The following is a 14,897-nucleotide window of genomic DNA, read 5'->3' on the forward strand; positions in this document are numbered from 1 at the left end:
GACACAGCTAGCAACACTTGAAACTTTAAGGAAGGAATCTAAGATTACACTTCTCTAAAAGAAAACTTTGGAGGAAAGAGTAAAAGAAAAAAAGAGAAAGGAATAAAGTGGAAAAGAAAGAGCTGGTGTCCAGATTGGGAGAGAGTCTGAAACTGTAGATTAATAGAAAAGCAGTCCAAATTCTGCTGGGAGACAGAAGATGAGCTTGCAGGGGTCCAGCCTTCCAAATGTCAGCTATTCTCAGGACAAATAACAGCCAACAGCCACATGCCCTGTGCTTGCTTCTTTCTTGTATCCTGACCACTGCAGGAGAAACTGTATGCCAAGTTTTCTCTTCTCCGTACCATAGTGAAGTTGTGCACTTCAGAAGGGTACTGGTCAGGAAAGAAATTGGAGCTCAGTGAGGTTAAACTTCCTCTGTACCCTTTGCGCTTTCATGAAGAGCTTCAAATCAAACATGGCAGAATGATGGCACACATGGGAGAAACTATGCGTCAAAGCATCCTTGACAATCCTTGCACTTCTTTGCCTCCTTTCTAATAAACGTGAAATTGCTCCTGTATGAAACTCTCACTGATGTTTGAAATCAGCTATGTACTAATGAAAACAAAGAAAATGAAGGTTTCCAATAGCTGAAAGAAAATAATTTTAATTCACGTTATTGGGAGATATTTCATGTTATAGCTGCTGATAGCATTCCTGACAGACCAAGACAAAGCGTGTTAGCAACAGGCATGTCTTATTTATATGACTTATGTCATGCAAGGAGCGTGATTGAGAAAAAAAAAAAAAAAAGCAGGGTAAATGCAAGCAATCACAAGAGGCCATTCATCATTCTGCCTACGTTTTTCTTTTTTCATACGTCCACAAAACTGCAACTGTGTTCATTCCCAGAGGCAGAAGTTCATGGCAGAAGGATTAAAACAGACAACCTTTATCATCTTCCTCCATCTGTCAGCCAGCCTTTTTTATCTTCCAGCACGTGTAGACAGTATCAGCTCCACTGACAATGCCACTGCGTTACTGGCTTTGGCCTGAAACAATGACAACATTAAGTGCCTACTGCAAAGACATAAGATTATGTAAGTTCAGAAAGCTGAAGTAGTTAATTGGCTGCTTTCCAAACACCCACAGCAATCCCCCGTGGCTGCATTGGTATACTTGCAATTAAGAAGATAGTTTTTGTTAGGATTTCCTCACCTTCTGAAAGAATAAAGTCACGAAAGGTGCATCTTGCTTCTATGAGAAAAATAACATCCTTTGCTCTAATGAATTTATCCCCAGAGTATAAATGATCACCTAGTGCAGGTTTACACAAATACTTGTCACAAGAACAACCAGCTGATCAGAAATCTAGGCAATATCTCATTCCCCTTTATCTTAGATGCTAGACAGGACTATAGGTTTAAATGGAAAGCTAACCCTGCAATCTTATTCACTTAAATGAAACTTCTCCTGGCACATATTTGTGAGATAAATAAAGGCCTGCGGGCCAAAATTTTCTCTTCCACAAGCAAATTTCCCCTTAGCTTCACAGCAGGCCTTAGTTACATGCTAGCAAGTTGAATTTACCCTTTTATTTTCAAACTCTCTCATCAGTGAAAATGAAAGGCAAACTCGGCTTATAAAAACATGTAAGTTATAAAATAATCTGAATTTCAGAATGTTCAAGATGAAAGAAGACTTTTAACTTTGTGAGTACCACAACCACTCTAACACATACCCAGTATTTAACCGCTGTCAGTGCTGGCAGCTGCTGTCTTTTGCCCCCTGTTTGAATCATAGAATCACAGAATCACAAGGTTGGAAAGGACCTACAAGATCATCTAGTCCAACCATCCTCCCTCTACCATATCTACAGAAAACCACTAAACCATATCTCATAGCTCCCTATTCAGATGCTTCTTGAACACTGCCAGTGATGGCAACTCCACCACCTCCTTGGGTAGCCATTCCAGTGCCTGAACAACTTGCTTAGTGTTGCCTCCCTTCTGGTCACACAGCTGAAGAGAAGAGCACCTGAACAAGCCAAAAATCACAGCGGAATCATTCATATTTTTATGTTGTCCTCTGGAAAAGGAAGGCTTGATGGCTTTCGACAATAGCTGCCCGGCCTTTTTTGGAAGAAAAAAGACTCACAGAAGTCTCCTTCTGTAGTGTAGAATTGGATGAACACAGAGGAGTGGGAGGTGTCAGAAATTCCAAACAGAAAACACTGAGGTAGCAATCTATATTCAAGAGGAGGAAATAATTGTTTCTACATCAGCAGGTATCTGGGGCAGGCTGGTATGCTCTATGACAGGAACACGCAGCACTACTGTTGCCAGCACTCTATAACTTGATCAAAATATGTTTTCAAAGTTGCCATTAGAAAGAAGATATGGAAAAGATCAACTTTCATACCATAAGATTTCCGTTCACATCAAACATCCTGTCTCATGGAAAGAAGCATTCTACAATCTTACTTTTACAATCTACCCGTGGTCTTTTCTTTGCAACAGAATAGCTATTAGCTGCAGCACAGTTAATAACATCATTTGCTCTCTAAAACTTCCTGAAGGGAGGTTGGAGTGAGCCGGGGGTCGGCCTCTTCTCTCATGTCATTAAATGGCTTCAAGCAGCGGAAAGGGAGATTCAGGCTGGACATTAGGAAATATTACTTCTCAGAAAGGGTGGTCAGGCACTGGAATGGGCTGCCCAGGGAGGTGGTGGGAGTCACCGACCCTGGGAGTGTTTAAGGAATGACTGGATGTTGTGCTGAGGGACATGGTTTAGTGGGAGCTATTCGTGATGGGTGAGTGGTTGGACCGGATGATCTTGTAGGTCTTTTTCAACCTTGGTGATTCTATGATTCTATGATCATCACTGCCCACCACAACAGAGTGAACAAACACAAGAGTTGCTCAAAGTAGCAGCTCACAGTTTTGACTTAAGCCTTTTTTCCATTACAAGCAGACACAGAAAAGCAGAGCTAACGTTGCACAAGCTCTGGAAGCAAGACTTCCACATCCCAAGTGCTTTTTCTGGAGGAGAAAAAGAAACTGAAGGCCAGTTGTTGTTGGGTTTGTTTTTTTTAATGAAATGTTGCTGAAAACTGTTAGCTGAACAATGACAGTTTACTAGTTATGACTGAGATGAAGTAAAAGAGAATGTACAAACAATGGTATGAATAATACAGCAATTAAGCAACATAAATTTGCAGAAATTGCTTATGATAATGGTTACAACTGACTGTGCCAATTCTACTGATTTATCTATATATACAAATCTATACATTTCATAAACACAGCATCGCTTGTAGTCCAGTGATTTCATTTGGTATGAGATACCATGGAATTTACTGCAAATAAGCAGCCTTTGTTGTCTAATATAAATGCACAAAGACATTCAAGAAATCCAGCTATGCACATAATTTACAGTGAAATCATTGCTCAGCGCCATTAACAGCAGGAAGTCACGAGCTGGTGTTTTGCCTTCATTACCTACAACAGGGATTTCTATGTGAGCTGATCCTCTATCACTCACGCTACAAGTCTTAAGTATAATGAGGAATAAGGATCTTATTTTGGCTTTTCCTGCTTGTAGACAAATCCAAAACACTTGCCTCTTACATTGGTGGTAATTATAGAGATGATTATTTCTTGGAAAGTAGAAAATTAAACTACGGATAAACCTTCTCCGTCTCCTCACAGGATGCCAGGAAAAAACAGATTAATTATTGATGCAGATTAATCTTCAACTTCAAATGCAAAAGTTAAAAGAAGTCAGCCACAGACACCTTCCCAAAGCTAGTCATGGTTCCAGCTGCCCCCTCAGCCACTAACTGTGCCCCAGAGCTCGCCCAGGCTCCCCGATACAGCCCCATAATGCCAACTGTTGTCCAAGCCCAGAAACAGGAGCCACTAGGGTAGGAAACAGAGAAACACCGTTGCTTATTATATCCAAAAATTCCAGTTCCCCATTTCCATCATAAAAGAAAACTCCTAGAGAACTTTCTTGCACAGTACCACAGAAAGTGAAACCATGAAAGAATAGAGGGAAGAGAGCAAGTGTGGTATTTTTGATGACATCAGCACTGCATGTATCACAGTGGAACTGTTCCAGTCACAAATATCAACTTGTCCTGTAAATTTTCAGCATCTTTGATTCAGAAAGATACTTAGGTACATAAACAACTTTTGAAGTATGTGTTTAAATACAATACATGGCTTACATATGAAACTAGCGGTGCTGTGTAAGTCTAATCGTAACCAAATCCAATATACTATGCTTTTGGCATGCTCATGTTACAGAATCCAAGTGTGAGGTTCACAGATTATAGTTCTGGACATCTGGCCTACTTCGTTAGAGTTTATTTAATTTTTCTTTTATTTTAGAGAACACAGAAAAAGGGCAGGCAAGAACACAACAGATCTACACTTATGGGTTGACTTTGCTGCTGACTTTCAGAACAAGCTGCAGCTCAGAGCTTAAAATAAGAGGCTAAATAAAATAATCCAACAACAAAACCAACTCATTTCCATCTCTGTTTCAGCATTACTTTACTTTTCATAGTAGTTTTCCGTGTCTACGCAACATTCCTGGAAACTGCTAACTAAGTACATGTGTGGTGGGTCCAGAGAATAAACTGAAAACCATGCTTTAAGGATTAATACAAGCACTCAGAACGAAAGCCTGAAAAGAACTGTGTGTTATACACTAAAATATGGCACTTTGTTATTTTTAGTGCTTTTGACTAATCCTAAATGAAGATAATTCCAAACAGATGCCATTCAATAAAAAGAATGAAGCATTCAGTCTAGCAAAGTCATTTGTTACAATATTTATTTTATGAAATAAAGAAGAAAACAAAAATGTTTCCATGCATCTCATAAAATACAGAAAAAGACACTGTCACAAACAAAACAGTACAAGCAAAGCAGAAGTCCTGCTGAAAATCCTGGGAGCTCCACTCTTTGCATTTCATCACACACACACACACACACACACACACACACAAAGCATATGCAGAAGAAAGTGCAGTCTAAATAAAGTAACGGGTCATCTGTCAGTGTCTTAAATGACTAAATCAGTCCTCAAAACTTTTGACATCACCTCTGTTTTGATAAGACTAAACTGACGCAACTTGTTTTCCTAGTTACCAGTTCTTGGTATTATCTTTGGCTGGGAACTCACAGCAGAACTCGTATCACATTACAGCCTAGGAAGATACCTGGGCTCAAATTCTAGGTAGATACAAGAAAAGAGCAATTGGTGGCAGTTGTTCCTCTGCTGTAAGTAGGGTGTAGGTAAATGCTCTGACTGTCTTACTGAGGGTAAGAGGGAAGAAATACATCCTGTGAAAAATACATGGGCAGAATCAGGGAATATATGTACTACTTCTCTAAGGATTCCACTAACATAAAAGACGTGTAGTGTTATAAATGATGCAGAAAACAACACCTTTATTCAGGTTGCAAGTTACTTTGCTATAAAACTTTTTACTGAAAACCTGATGAGACTCCTTTTCCTTGTCTTGCAGCATTCTGTTTAGCTTTAGCAAAGCTGTTACAAGATCTTTCTCCTGCTTGTATTGTACAGAACATCCAAGACTCCCGTAATGGTTACCAACCACATGACTACTGACCATAAAGCCAGTCTAATTCTAGTCTCACACCTCTAACACAAAAGCAGTCCCCATCTCTTACTAAGAATGTCCAAAAGCTACATAGCTGTATTTTTGGGGGGTGAGGTGTAGAGAAAGGAAGAACAAAGCTCCACTTAACACAAACACCTATTACCCCAGAAGCCCCACTCCATGCAGGTTTAGGAATACCACAAGCAAAGAGTTTCACGTGGGGAGGAGCAAAGAGAAGGCAGCAGACTGGCATCCTTCAACCTGGACCCAGGGATGCATCCACTTCGCCAATAACAGCATTCTTCTGCCAGCTACCAAGTTATCTCTGCAGAAGTGCGGAAGGTTGACTCCTGTGAATAATGCACCATAGGGAAATACCATTACAGTGACAAATGCATTGTTTCTTAAAAGCTAGGAACATGTAAATCGTAATTTAATCTGCAGCATGAAATATTAAGAGACTAGAAAATAGGAGATACAGTACTGCCTGTGCTACCTTAATTCAGTCCCTTGCATGCATGTATCAGCAAAATGAAAGATCACGCAACAAAGTCATCTTTCAATCCCCAGAAGAATCTTATTTCATTCCACTGACAAGCACAAATGAGGCAGAAAAAAAACCCCTCCATTGAAAATCTTAAGTTCAGCATTTCTCATTTTTGAGTGGTTGCAGCTAGAATAGCATTTTCTTGATCAAGTTTTAAAAACGAAATTATGCTAGGCAGTCCATTTCCCTCACATTAGGGAAACAAAAAAATGCAGTAGAAGATCATGGTCTCGGGCCTTCACAGGCCTTACTGAAACACAAGGATTGAGTCTATTTTTAAAATAACTACCCAGCTTCCTAACTAGTATGATCTCTGTTGTCCATGTAAACATTACACAGAATCTTTGCACCACCCACTAAACCCTTTGCTTCAATCAACTATTTGTGCCCAAGAGTACATCCTTATGTTTCTTCCTACACCACAGCCATCCTCCTACACAATAAAAGACGTAATGAAATAGGAATTAATTATAGTCGGATACTTACAAGGATTGCTGCTGTTTGGTTCTGTCTTCCCAGCCTTCGTAAGTTTGGCTGAGTTCTGCTGTGCTTTGCCCTGCTCCTCTCCAGTTAGTAAGGCTTTTATTTCAGAAGGGATTTTCCCTTGGTCCATTGCCATGCACCACTGCTTGTACTGAAATACGCAAACATGTTAAGCATTAGCAAACTGCCAGGATCACATTAGCAGACAAAACAAAGCTGTAATCTTTACCTTCCAACATATTCATTTAAGGTTCGAATTTACTGGACTGAAGTCTCTTACAGAACTGCAGAGTACTAACGAGCTAAGCATGTGTCCCTGGTTGCATACCTGTCTTCAGTAAATCCCGTTTCAGTCAATAAACTGCTACTCAATGGCAGAGCTGGACACAATACTGTAATTATTAAACAACATGGAACACTTTGTGCATTTTCTTGCTGTTAACATGCCAGAATACCGTTCCAGTTCATGGCCTATTAAAAAGAAATATTTCACATGACTCTGGGGCTGACTGACTATTAAGAGGTCCTTCCTGATTGTGCAAGGCAGAGTTACAGGACATTTGCCTTTTTCCTAACTCCCACATCTAAAATTCTTCATTAACAAAGCCACAAAATGGTCATATGTAATGGTGCTTTCTTAACTTGCTTCCAGTTCATAACAAGCAGATAACTTACAGCATGATGTTCATATCCATCACGCAAAGTAGGCAAGCAGCTGAGTGCATCTGTTAAGGATGTTTAAATATTCTATGGCTAGCCAAATCCCACTCTCACTTTAGTTAATGCAGTTTCAGGAACAGAAGTCCACAATGGCAGGCCCCAAATAATATTGAGGGTCAGGTTAAGTGATGGTTTCATACCATTTCAAGCTCCTCTCTGAGAGCACAGATGGCTCGCTCTCGGCTTGAAACCAGCTCTTCCAGGTACTGGTACCTCAGCTTCTTCCTGGCTCTGCACTCTCTTGCACTCTGACGACTTCTTTCAAGTTTTGCCTTCAAGTCTATTTTGGCTGGTTTACGACCTCGCTTTCCTGGTTTCTTTACTTTGCCTCCAACCACCTGAAAATGAAAGGTACACTAAAGATGATGTTCTGCAAAGGGAATGCTGAAACCACGTAATTGTGCCTGTAGTTGTCTCGAGCAGAAACAGTTGCACATATTTGGGCTAATTCTAGAGCATGAGAGGAAAGAAGATGCTCATTTCAGGGGCTGATGTATAAATCTTTGAATGACAGCACCTAAAACAAAATGAAGGGGTTAGACTTGATATTGAATCAGTTCTTAAATAGTCCTACCGTAAATGTTACCAGCCCAATTTGGAGGAGCAATACCACAGAAACACAGAATGGCTGAGGTGAGAAGGAACCTCTTGGGTTCCTCTGGTTCAACGCCAAAGAGCAGGGTGCTCAGGGTCACATCCAGACAGTTTCTGAGTATGGATCCTCCACCACAACTCTGGACAACCCGTGTCAGTGTTCTGTCACTCACACATTGCTTCTTCTGGCCCTCTCTTCAGCAGCTCTGTATCTCTATTCTACTGGAGAGACCCAAACCAGACACAGTACAACAGATTTCTAGGAGGATATCTGGGACATCTAGAAGGAAGAGAGATGATTTCTAGCAAAATTGCTTTAGTATTATCAGCAACCCCTGCCCTAGCACATGCCAGCTCAAGAATACTTCATTATGGAGTTTTACACTTTAAATTTGAATAAAAGCAAAACAAACAAACAAAAATGATTTATATCAGTACAAACCAAAGCTTTGTATTGCTGCAATAAAATGACAGGATTTTCAGCCTATTCTGAAGATAAAACTCTCTGAATGATCTGCATTTAATCTGAAATTCCTCTGTCTTGATTTATTTCACAGGATCTTTCCTGAGTATTTTTACTAAGTGGGAGATTCAGTTCCACTGAGTCCTACCTCTGCCCTCTGCTGCCTCCATTTGAGCTGTACCAAATCACTCTGGTCACGTTTACATCTGAAATAGTTTGACACAACCTGGAAAACTGTCTTCTCATGCAACCTATCCCAACAGTAATTACTGCCACTGTGTAATTTAGATCTCTTTTGCAGAAAAGTAACCAGGTAACTTCTTGCCCTACCCAACGATGGTTTTGGAATCATTCTGTCCTTCCCTTCGTGGTTCCATTTTACAGGTCTGAAAGCACCTCTTCCTACAAATACAAAAGAAAGAAAGAATTTCCTCAAAGTTTACTCTGTGCTTCCCCACCCAAATATATTACTCTTATTATGAGAACGTGGCATACGAAAGCCTTTTAAATATGGTATCATACCTAGCACACTGGCCATAAGGCAGTACTGCCCTGTAAGCATTACTTCAGTCACAAGTTCCATTTCCCCTCTCAAGTGAGGGGAAGTAAGAATTTCTTTCTATTTGCATTCTGACCACACTGTTTGACTGGAGAGGGTGTGGAGAAACACACCTAACACACACCTACATATAAGAATTTTAATGCCAGCCCAGTGATTCGCCACACTGTGTATAAACTACTTCTTCCTAAAAGACATTGTTCAATATATCAGAGTCCATAAAGAGAGAAAAAAAAAAAAAAAAAAGACACTTTCTACTGTCTAACACTGCAAAATAAGTCAGTTTCAACATTCAAAGAAGTCACTTGTTCTATAAACTTAGCAGGCTGCAATAAAAACAATAACATAGTGAACTGGTGTGCTAGAATGAAAAAACAGATTATACAATTGAGCCTATTCTTTCTTTGGAAAGCAAGTCAACAATCACATGCCAACATAATGTACCCTTTTGTACACTGCCTCTCCTAATTTATTCAGGAGTAGCTGCCCCTCGGAATCAAATAGAGAAAGTACTTAATGGACATCCAGTGATAATGAAACAAACATAACACATTCAGAAAAGCAAACAAAAATCCAGTCTTTTACATTAGAACTACAGAATACAGATTGAACGATTCATTTACTCCAGGATGCTCTCTCTAAAATCTTCTATGCTCAGATACTGTTCTTCAGTTCCTGCATGTGGGAAACCATTAAACTTGAAGCTCTACAACAGGATAATCTAGTCCAAGACACAAAACAACATCTGCTACATCTGTAACAATCAGTTACTTTATATAAACCTTTGTGCAACTTGCAGCACAAAGGAATACACCCTAAATAGCCTCCCTCAGCTTTGTTCCCTTGGCTCGAATTTGGGGATTTCCAAATCTTTGATCTCCCCAGCACTCATCTGATTACACAGCAAGCCACCAAAGTTGTACAAAGCTAACCAGCCATGGCCAAGGGAAGCAGCAGCACCAGATAAAGAAAGGTGGTTGTCGTTTTTTGGACATGACAAGCACAGCTCTGTCCTCAGGTAAGAAAGGATTGCACCCTGCAGGTCACTGTTTGCTGGAGCTCTTACCACCAGGACTGGGGAAATAATGAAGTGCTTCCTCCCCTTCTAACTCCTGCAGCAGTTAGACCCTAATCATCTGCCTTCACACAATCCCATATAATCAGAATCATCCACAACAGCTAATTTAATAAGTGATTCAACCAAATCCTTCATCCTTACTTGTTTTTCTTTACCAATATTTAGAAGCTTCTGATGTAAGTTTAAGCAACCCAGATGGGGAAAAAACAAACAACAACAACAACAAGGTTGATAAATGCTTTGTTGGCATCCCACGTTATCACATCTTGAGTCACGTTTACCTAGTCAGTCACTATGCTGATGTGACAGAAAAAAGACAAAACAGAAATTCTAGCTGATCCTGAGCATGGCAGAGAACCAACAAAAAAATAAGGAAACATGGAAACAGCCATTGGATTTGGGGCTTTTTCTTCTTATTATTATTTTTGCAAAAAAAAAAAAAAAGGTTTCAGCAGATGTCTGCAGATAAACAGCCAGAATGTGTTAACAGAGCTGCCCTCCATGGAAAGGAGATACTTGTTAAGGTTACTACTATTCACCTGCCCAATGAACCGAGCTACTTGGGATAACACTGGCCCATCACATATGCAGGAACTGGACAATCTGGAAAGTTAAAACAATGCTACTTGTTTTTCTTCAGCCCAGTGCCCTCCAGCAGTTCTTGGCTCATTCACAGATAAATAAATAGCTCCTAAGCGCTACACCAGCCAATGCTCCAGATCCGACTCAAGAAATTACCTTCAGCAGACTCCTGTTTGTATTAGTAGTACAGGCCTGCAGAATACAAATGGTGATCGTATCCAGAACTTACAGAAAACTACACAAATGATTGGGAAGGAACAAAATCAAGCCTAAACTCTGCATTCACTACAGCAGTAGTGTAGTGGGAGGAGGAGGAGGAAAACTAATCTAGTGATGCTTGCAAACATTTTTTTTCAAAACAAATAATCAAATTAAGTCAGTTACAATAAAGATGAAGTTACTCAGACTGCTAAGTAACAGCACAGCCATGAGGTTGCAGTATATAGCCCATCCAGGAAGTACTCTTGTTGATCTCCCATTGCACAACATGTTATGTACTTTGCACAATTAGTTAACTAACTTTCACTGGCAGACTCAGGAACCTGAATTACACTAAGCAAGCATCTGATAGCGATCCAAAAATGTAAGATATAAAGGGAGCAAGCAATTTATACACCTTGAGCAAGTATGCAATAGAAATTAATACAAAAGGTCTATCCATGCAAAGTGATTAATTTATTAAGAATATAATCTCTAGCAGAGAGGGCTGTATTTTAGGTTCTTTTTTTGTTGTGTTTGTAATTTCTTTATATATATATGTGTATATATATATATATATATATATATGTATTAATGTTAAAAATATCCTTTTAAACTCAAACATGAAAGCTTTCTAGATCTGATGCTTGTATTTCTGCCTCTCCCTTGAACTTCTACTACTTCATACAATCAAATAATTGTGGGGGTTGGAAGAGACCTCTGGAGATCATCAGGTCCAAACCCCCTGCCAATACAGGTTCCCTAAACTAGGTCACACAGTGAAGTACCAAGACAGGCCTTGAATATCTCCAGAGAAGGAGACCCCACAACCTCTCCGGGCAGCTTGTTACAGTGCTCTGTCACTCTCACAATAAATAAATTCTTCCTTTGTATGGAACTTCCTGCATTCATTTCTGCCCATTGCCCCTTGTTCTATTTGCTGCACGTAGCTGAGATGACCTCTTTACTAGGAGAGTGGTTAGGCCCTGGAACAGGCTGCCCAGGGAGGTTGTGGATGCCCCGTCCCTGGAGGTGTTCAAGGCCAGGTTGGATTGGGCCCTGGGCAACCTGATCTAGTAAATGTGTATGTTTGGTGGCCCTGCCAGGCAGGGGGGTTGGAGCTTCATGATCCTTGAGGTCCCTTCCAACCCCGGCCATTCTGTGACGAGTCCACCCCCATCAATTTGACTCTCACATTTTAAATATTCACAGTGATGACTTCTCCTCTCAGCCTAATCCAGTCTGAAAAGTCCAAGGTCTCTCAGCTTTTCCAGGTACAGGAGTTGCTCCAAGCCCCTAATCATCTTTGTGGCCCTTATCATTTTGAGGAATATATTAAGGCTGAACTCTAATGACCTCTTAAACCACATAAGGCTAAATTATAGGGTCTCGTCTATTGGAAAGTAACCCTGCAGAGAAGGACCTTGGAGTACTGTTGGACAGCAGGCTGACCACACAAACACTATGTCCTTGTGCCAAACAGTGTCTTGGTGCTCGAGAAAGCCAATAGTATCCCAGGGCACATTTAAGAGAAGCAGGTCAGGGGAGGCAATCCTCCCCTCCAGGTGAGGCCACATCTGGAGCATTGTGTCCAGTTCTGGGCTCCTTGGTTCAAGAAAGACAGGCAAACTAAAGGCCTGGAACATCTCCCTTATGAGGAAAGACTGAGAGACCTGGGACTGTACAGCCCAGAGAAGACTGAAAGGGGATCTTGTTTATGTGCACTAATATCTTAAGGGAAAGTATCAAGAGAATGGGGACAGGCTGTCTCCTTTTGTGCCTGGCAACAGGACAAGAAGCACTGGGCTCAAGCTGAAACAGAACGTTTCATCTACATGTGACAAAAAACTTCTTCACCATGAGGATGGCAAAGCCAGTGCTCATATCTCCTACTACAGAGATATTCAAAACCCAACTGGATGTGATCCCAGGCAGTGTACTCTGCGTGACCCTGCTTGAAGCAGGGGAGTTGGACTAGTTGATCCCAAGTGGTCCTTTCCAACTTCAATCATTCTTTGTTTCTGTGATAGACCACTAAGGATTAGAGAAAACATACAGCTTGCAATTGCAAGTTCTTTATACAGACAAACAAAAACTCTGAACATGGGTGGATGTAGCTATAGAACTGTTACCTCACTGCTGATGGAATTTATTTACCTCAGCTTATACAGGAAAATTCCTTTCATAGTCACCCCATTCACTTCCATGATAAGACTCTCAGATTACACAGTCCAGCCCTTCCAATAATGAGGAAAATGTGACTAGGTGGAACTTTTAAAAGGCTTCAAGGACATGCTTGCTTGAGCTGGCAGATCACACTGGCTATAAAGTGAAGTATAAACAGTGCAGTGCTTGCTTCATTCTCACACTGCAACATGAAATGGGAAGCACTCTCCCAACAGAAAAGGGGATCTCTTCAATGGAGCCATCAAGCTCTTAGGCCTCATGAGTTTGTTCTGAAAGCAATTGCAGCTCTACAAAATAACTGTGAATTTATTTTCAGAGCAGCACACACTTATTGAAAAAACATCAACAACTCTCAGTAGAAGCAACGGGGATCTGAAATCACCCAAGAGCATTATCTAAGGGAAAACCTGCTGAAGAAAGCACAGTTTGCACTCTTCCTCACTGACAGCCACATCCAGTAGTTCTGGGCAGTACTGCTTTTCAAAGTCATCATCCTAGGAAACATCTCAGTGGTAAGCATTACATAAAAACATCATATTATGAAGTTGTATTTGAGACTGAAGAGAACAAAAGGAAATATTCCAATTTGCATATTCTTTTCTTCACTTTACTCGAGTTTTTCTATGGAAAAAAGAGCAAACACCTGTGTTACTGATCGGGTGCCAATGTAAAGTTTATTTAGTCAATGTGTCCAATGACTTTTTCCAAGAGAAGCAGATTACCGAGACCTCATGGAACACAATGATGGTATATTAAAAAAAAAAATTAAAATGAAATTAATGAAAAATCGTAAGATTGCTTGTTATAAATAAACTAATTCTAGAAGTGAAGTCGCTGTATATGCCTCCAGAATTAAACTTTCTGTATCTACTAAACCAGTGCCTGACCATACATACCATTTCATTTGGTTAACCCACACAATTGTGAGAATATTGCTGACATAAGCGGTTCTTGGTAAATACGTAAACATGGATAAACCACACGGAGCCAAGAGTCGGGCACTGTGCTCTTGGCAGGCCCCTTCCAACTCGGGATATTCAGCGATTCCACGCCAATTCTCCCATCCCACGGCCTACCTGACTGCTTGATTCCTGGGGACTCGAGCCTTTAGGCACAACACCGACATGCCCACAATATTTCAGCCAGCTGAAATATCCACACTCACCGCTGCTTGTGCAGCTCCACGCTGAGTCGGAGCTCAGCCGGCCCCACGAGCCCTGCCACCCGCCCACGAAAGGACGCGGCCTCCCAAGAAGCCCATCTCCGTTCTCTCCCCGGCCCAAACACGCAGTGCCGGGCCCTTACCTTGCTGTCATCCATGTGCCCCGCAGACCCAAGCAGAGAGCACAGAAGCCGCCTGCCCGCACCTCACTGCCTCCCGCAGCCCCCACAGCTCACCGCCCCGCAGCCGCCATCGCTGAGCGCTGTTTGTTTACAGCTGGAGCGGCGGAGCAGCGGGGCGAGCTGGGAAGGGTAGTCCTGTACCGCGCCGCCGCAATCGGCTGCCGCTCAGGTCGGGCCATGATGAACTACAAGTGTCCAGCAGGCTCCGCAGTGACGCACATGGCTCCCAGGGAGAACTACATCTCCCTGCTCGGCTGCGCTGCTGCCTGAACGGGCCTTCCCCTTCTGCTCGGCCCGCCCAGCATCGCGGGCCCGCAGCGCTTTGCTGCAGCATAAGATAGATAAAAGAAAGTTTCCCTTGCACAAACTAGGGTACAGTGAGTACACTGAGAACAGTGTAGAACAGTAGGGCAGAAAAATGGTGAAGCACTTGATAGTGGGACGCAGTTTATAACTAGGGCTTGGATCTGTTTCTACTATTCTATTACACCAGGACAGTAATAAGTATAGACTGTGTTACAGTGA

The 14,897-nt window shown here is 41.5% G+C and overlaps 1 protein-coding gene across 3 annotated transcripts; it reads right to left on the reverse strand.

The window, feature by feature from the left end:
- Nucleotides 1–4,807: 4,807 nt before the first annotated feature.
- Nucleotides 4,808–14,464, reverse strand: CREBL2 (cAMP responsive element binding protein like 2). Of its 3 annotated transcripts, XR_014944836.1 has the most exons (5): nucleotides 14,334–14,464; nucleotides 7,508–7,705; nucleotides 6,976–7,118; nucleotides 6,651–6,798; nucleotides 4,808–5,967 (listed from the first exon to the last, which is right to left on the reverse strand). XR_014944836.1 is itself a non-coding variant. In XM_015870965.3 (4 exons), coding segments are annotated over exons 1-4 (363 nt in total). In that variant the 5' UTR covers nucleotides 14,349–14,464; the 3' UTR covers nucleotides 4,808–5,965. The 3 variants fall into 3 exon arrangements, 1 of the variants encoding a protein (XP_015726451.2); XM_015870965.3 differs by lacking the exon at nucleotides 6,976–7,118; XR_014944835.1 differs by lacking the exon at nucleotides 4,808–5,967 and having other exon boundaries at nucleotides 6,715–6,798; nucleotides 6,877–7,118.
- Between the last annotated feature and the right edge of the window lie 433 nt (nucleotides 14,465–14,897).

Source organism: Coturnix japonica, chromosome 1 (assembly GCF_054131305.1).
Source record: "Coturnix japonica strain WE chromosome 1, WE-NBRP24, whole genome shotgun sequence".
NCBI lineage: Eukaryota > Metazoa > Chordata > Aves > Galliformes > Phasianidae > Coturnix > Coturnix japonica.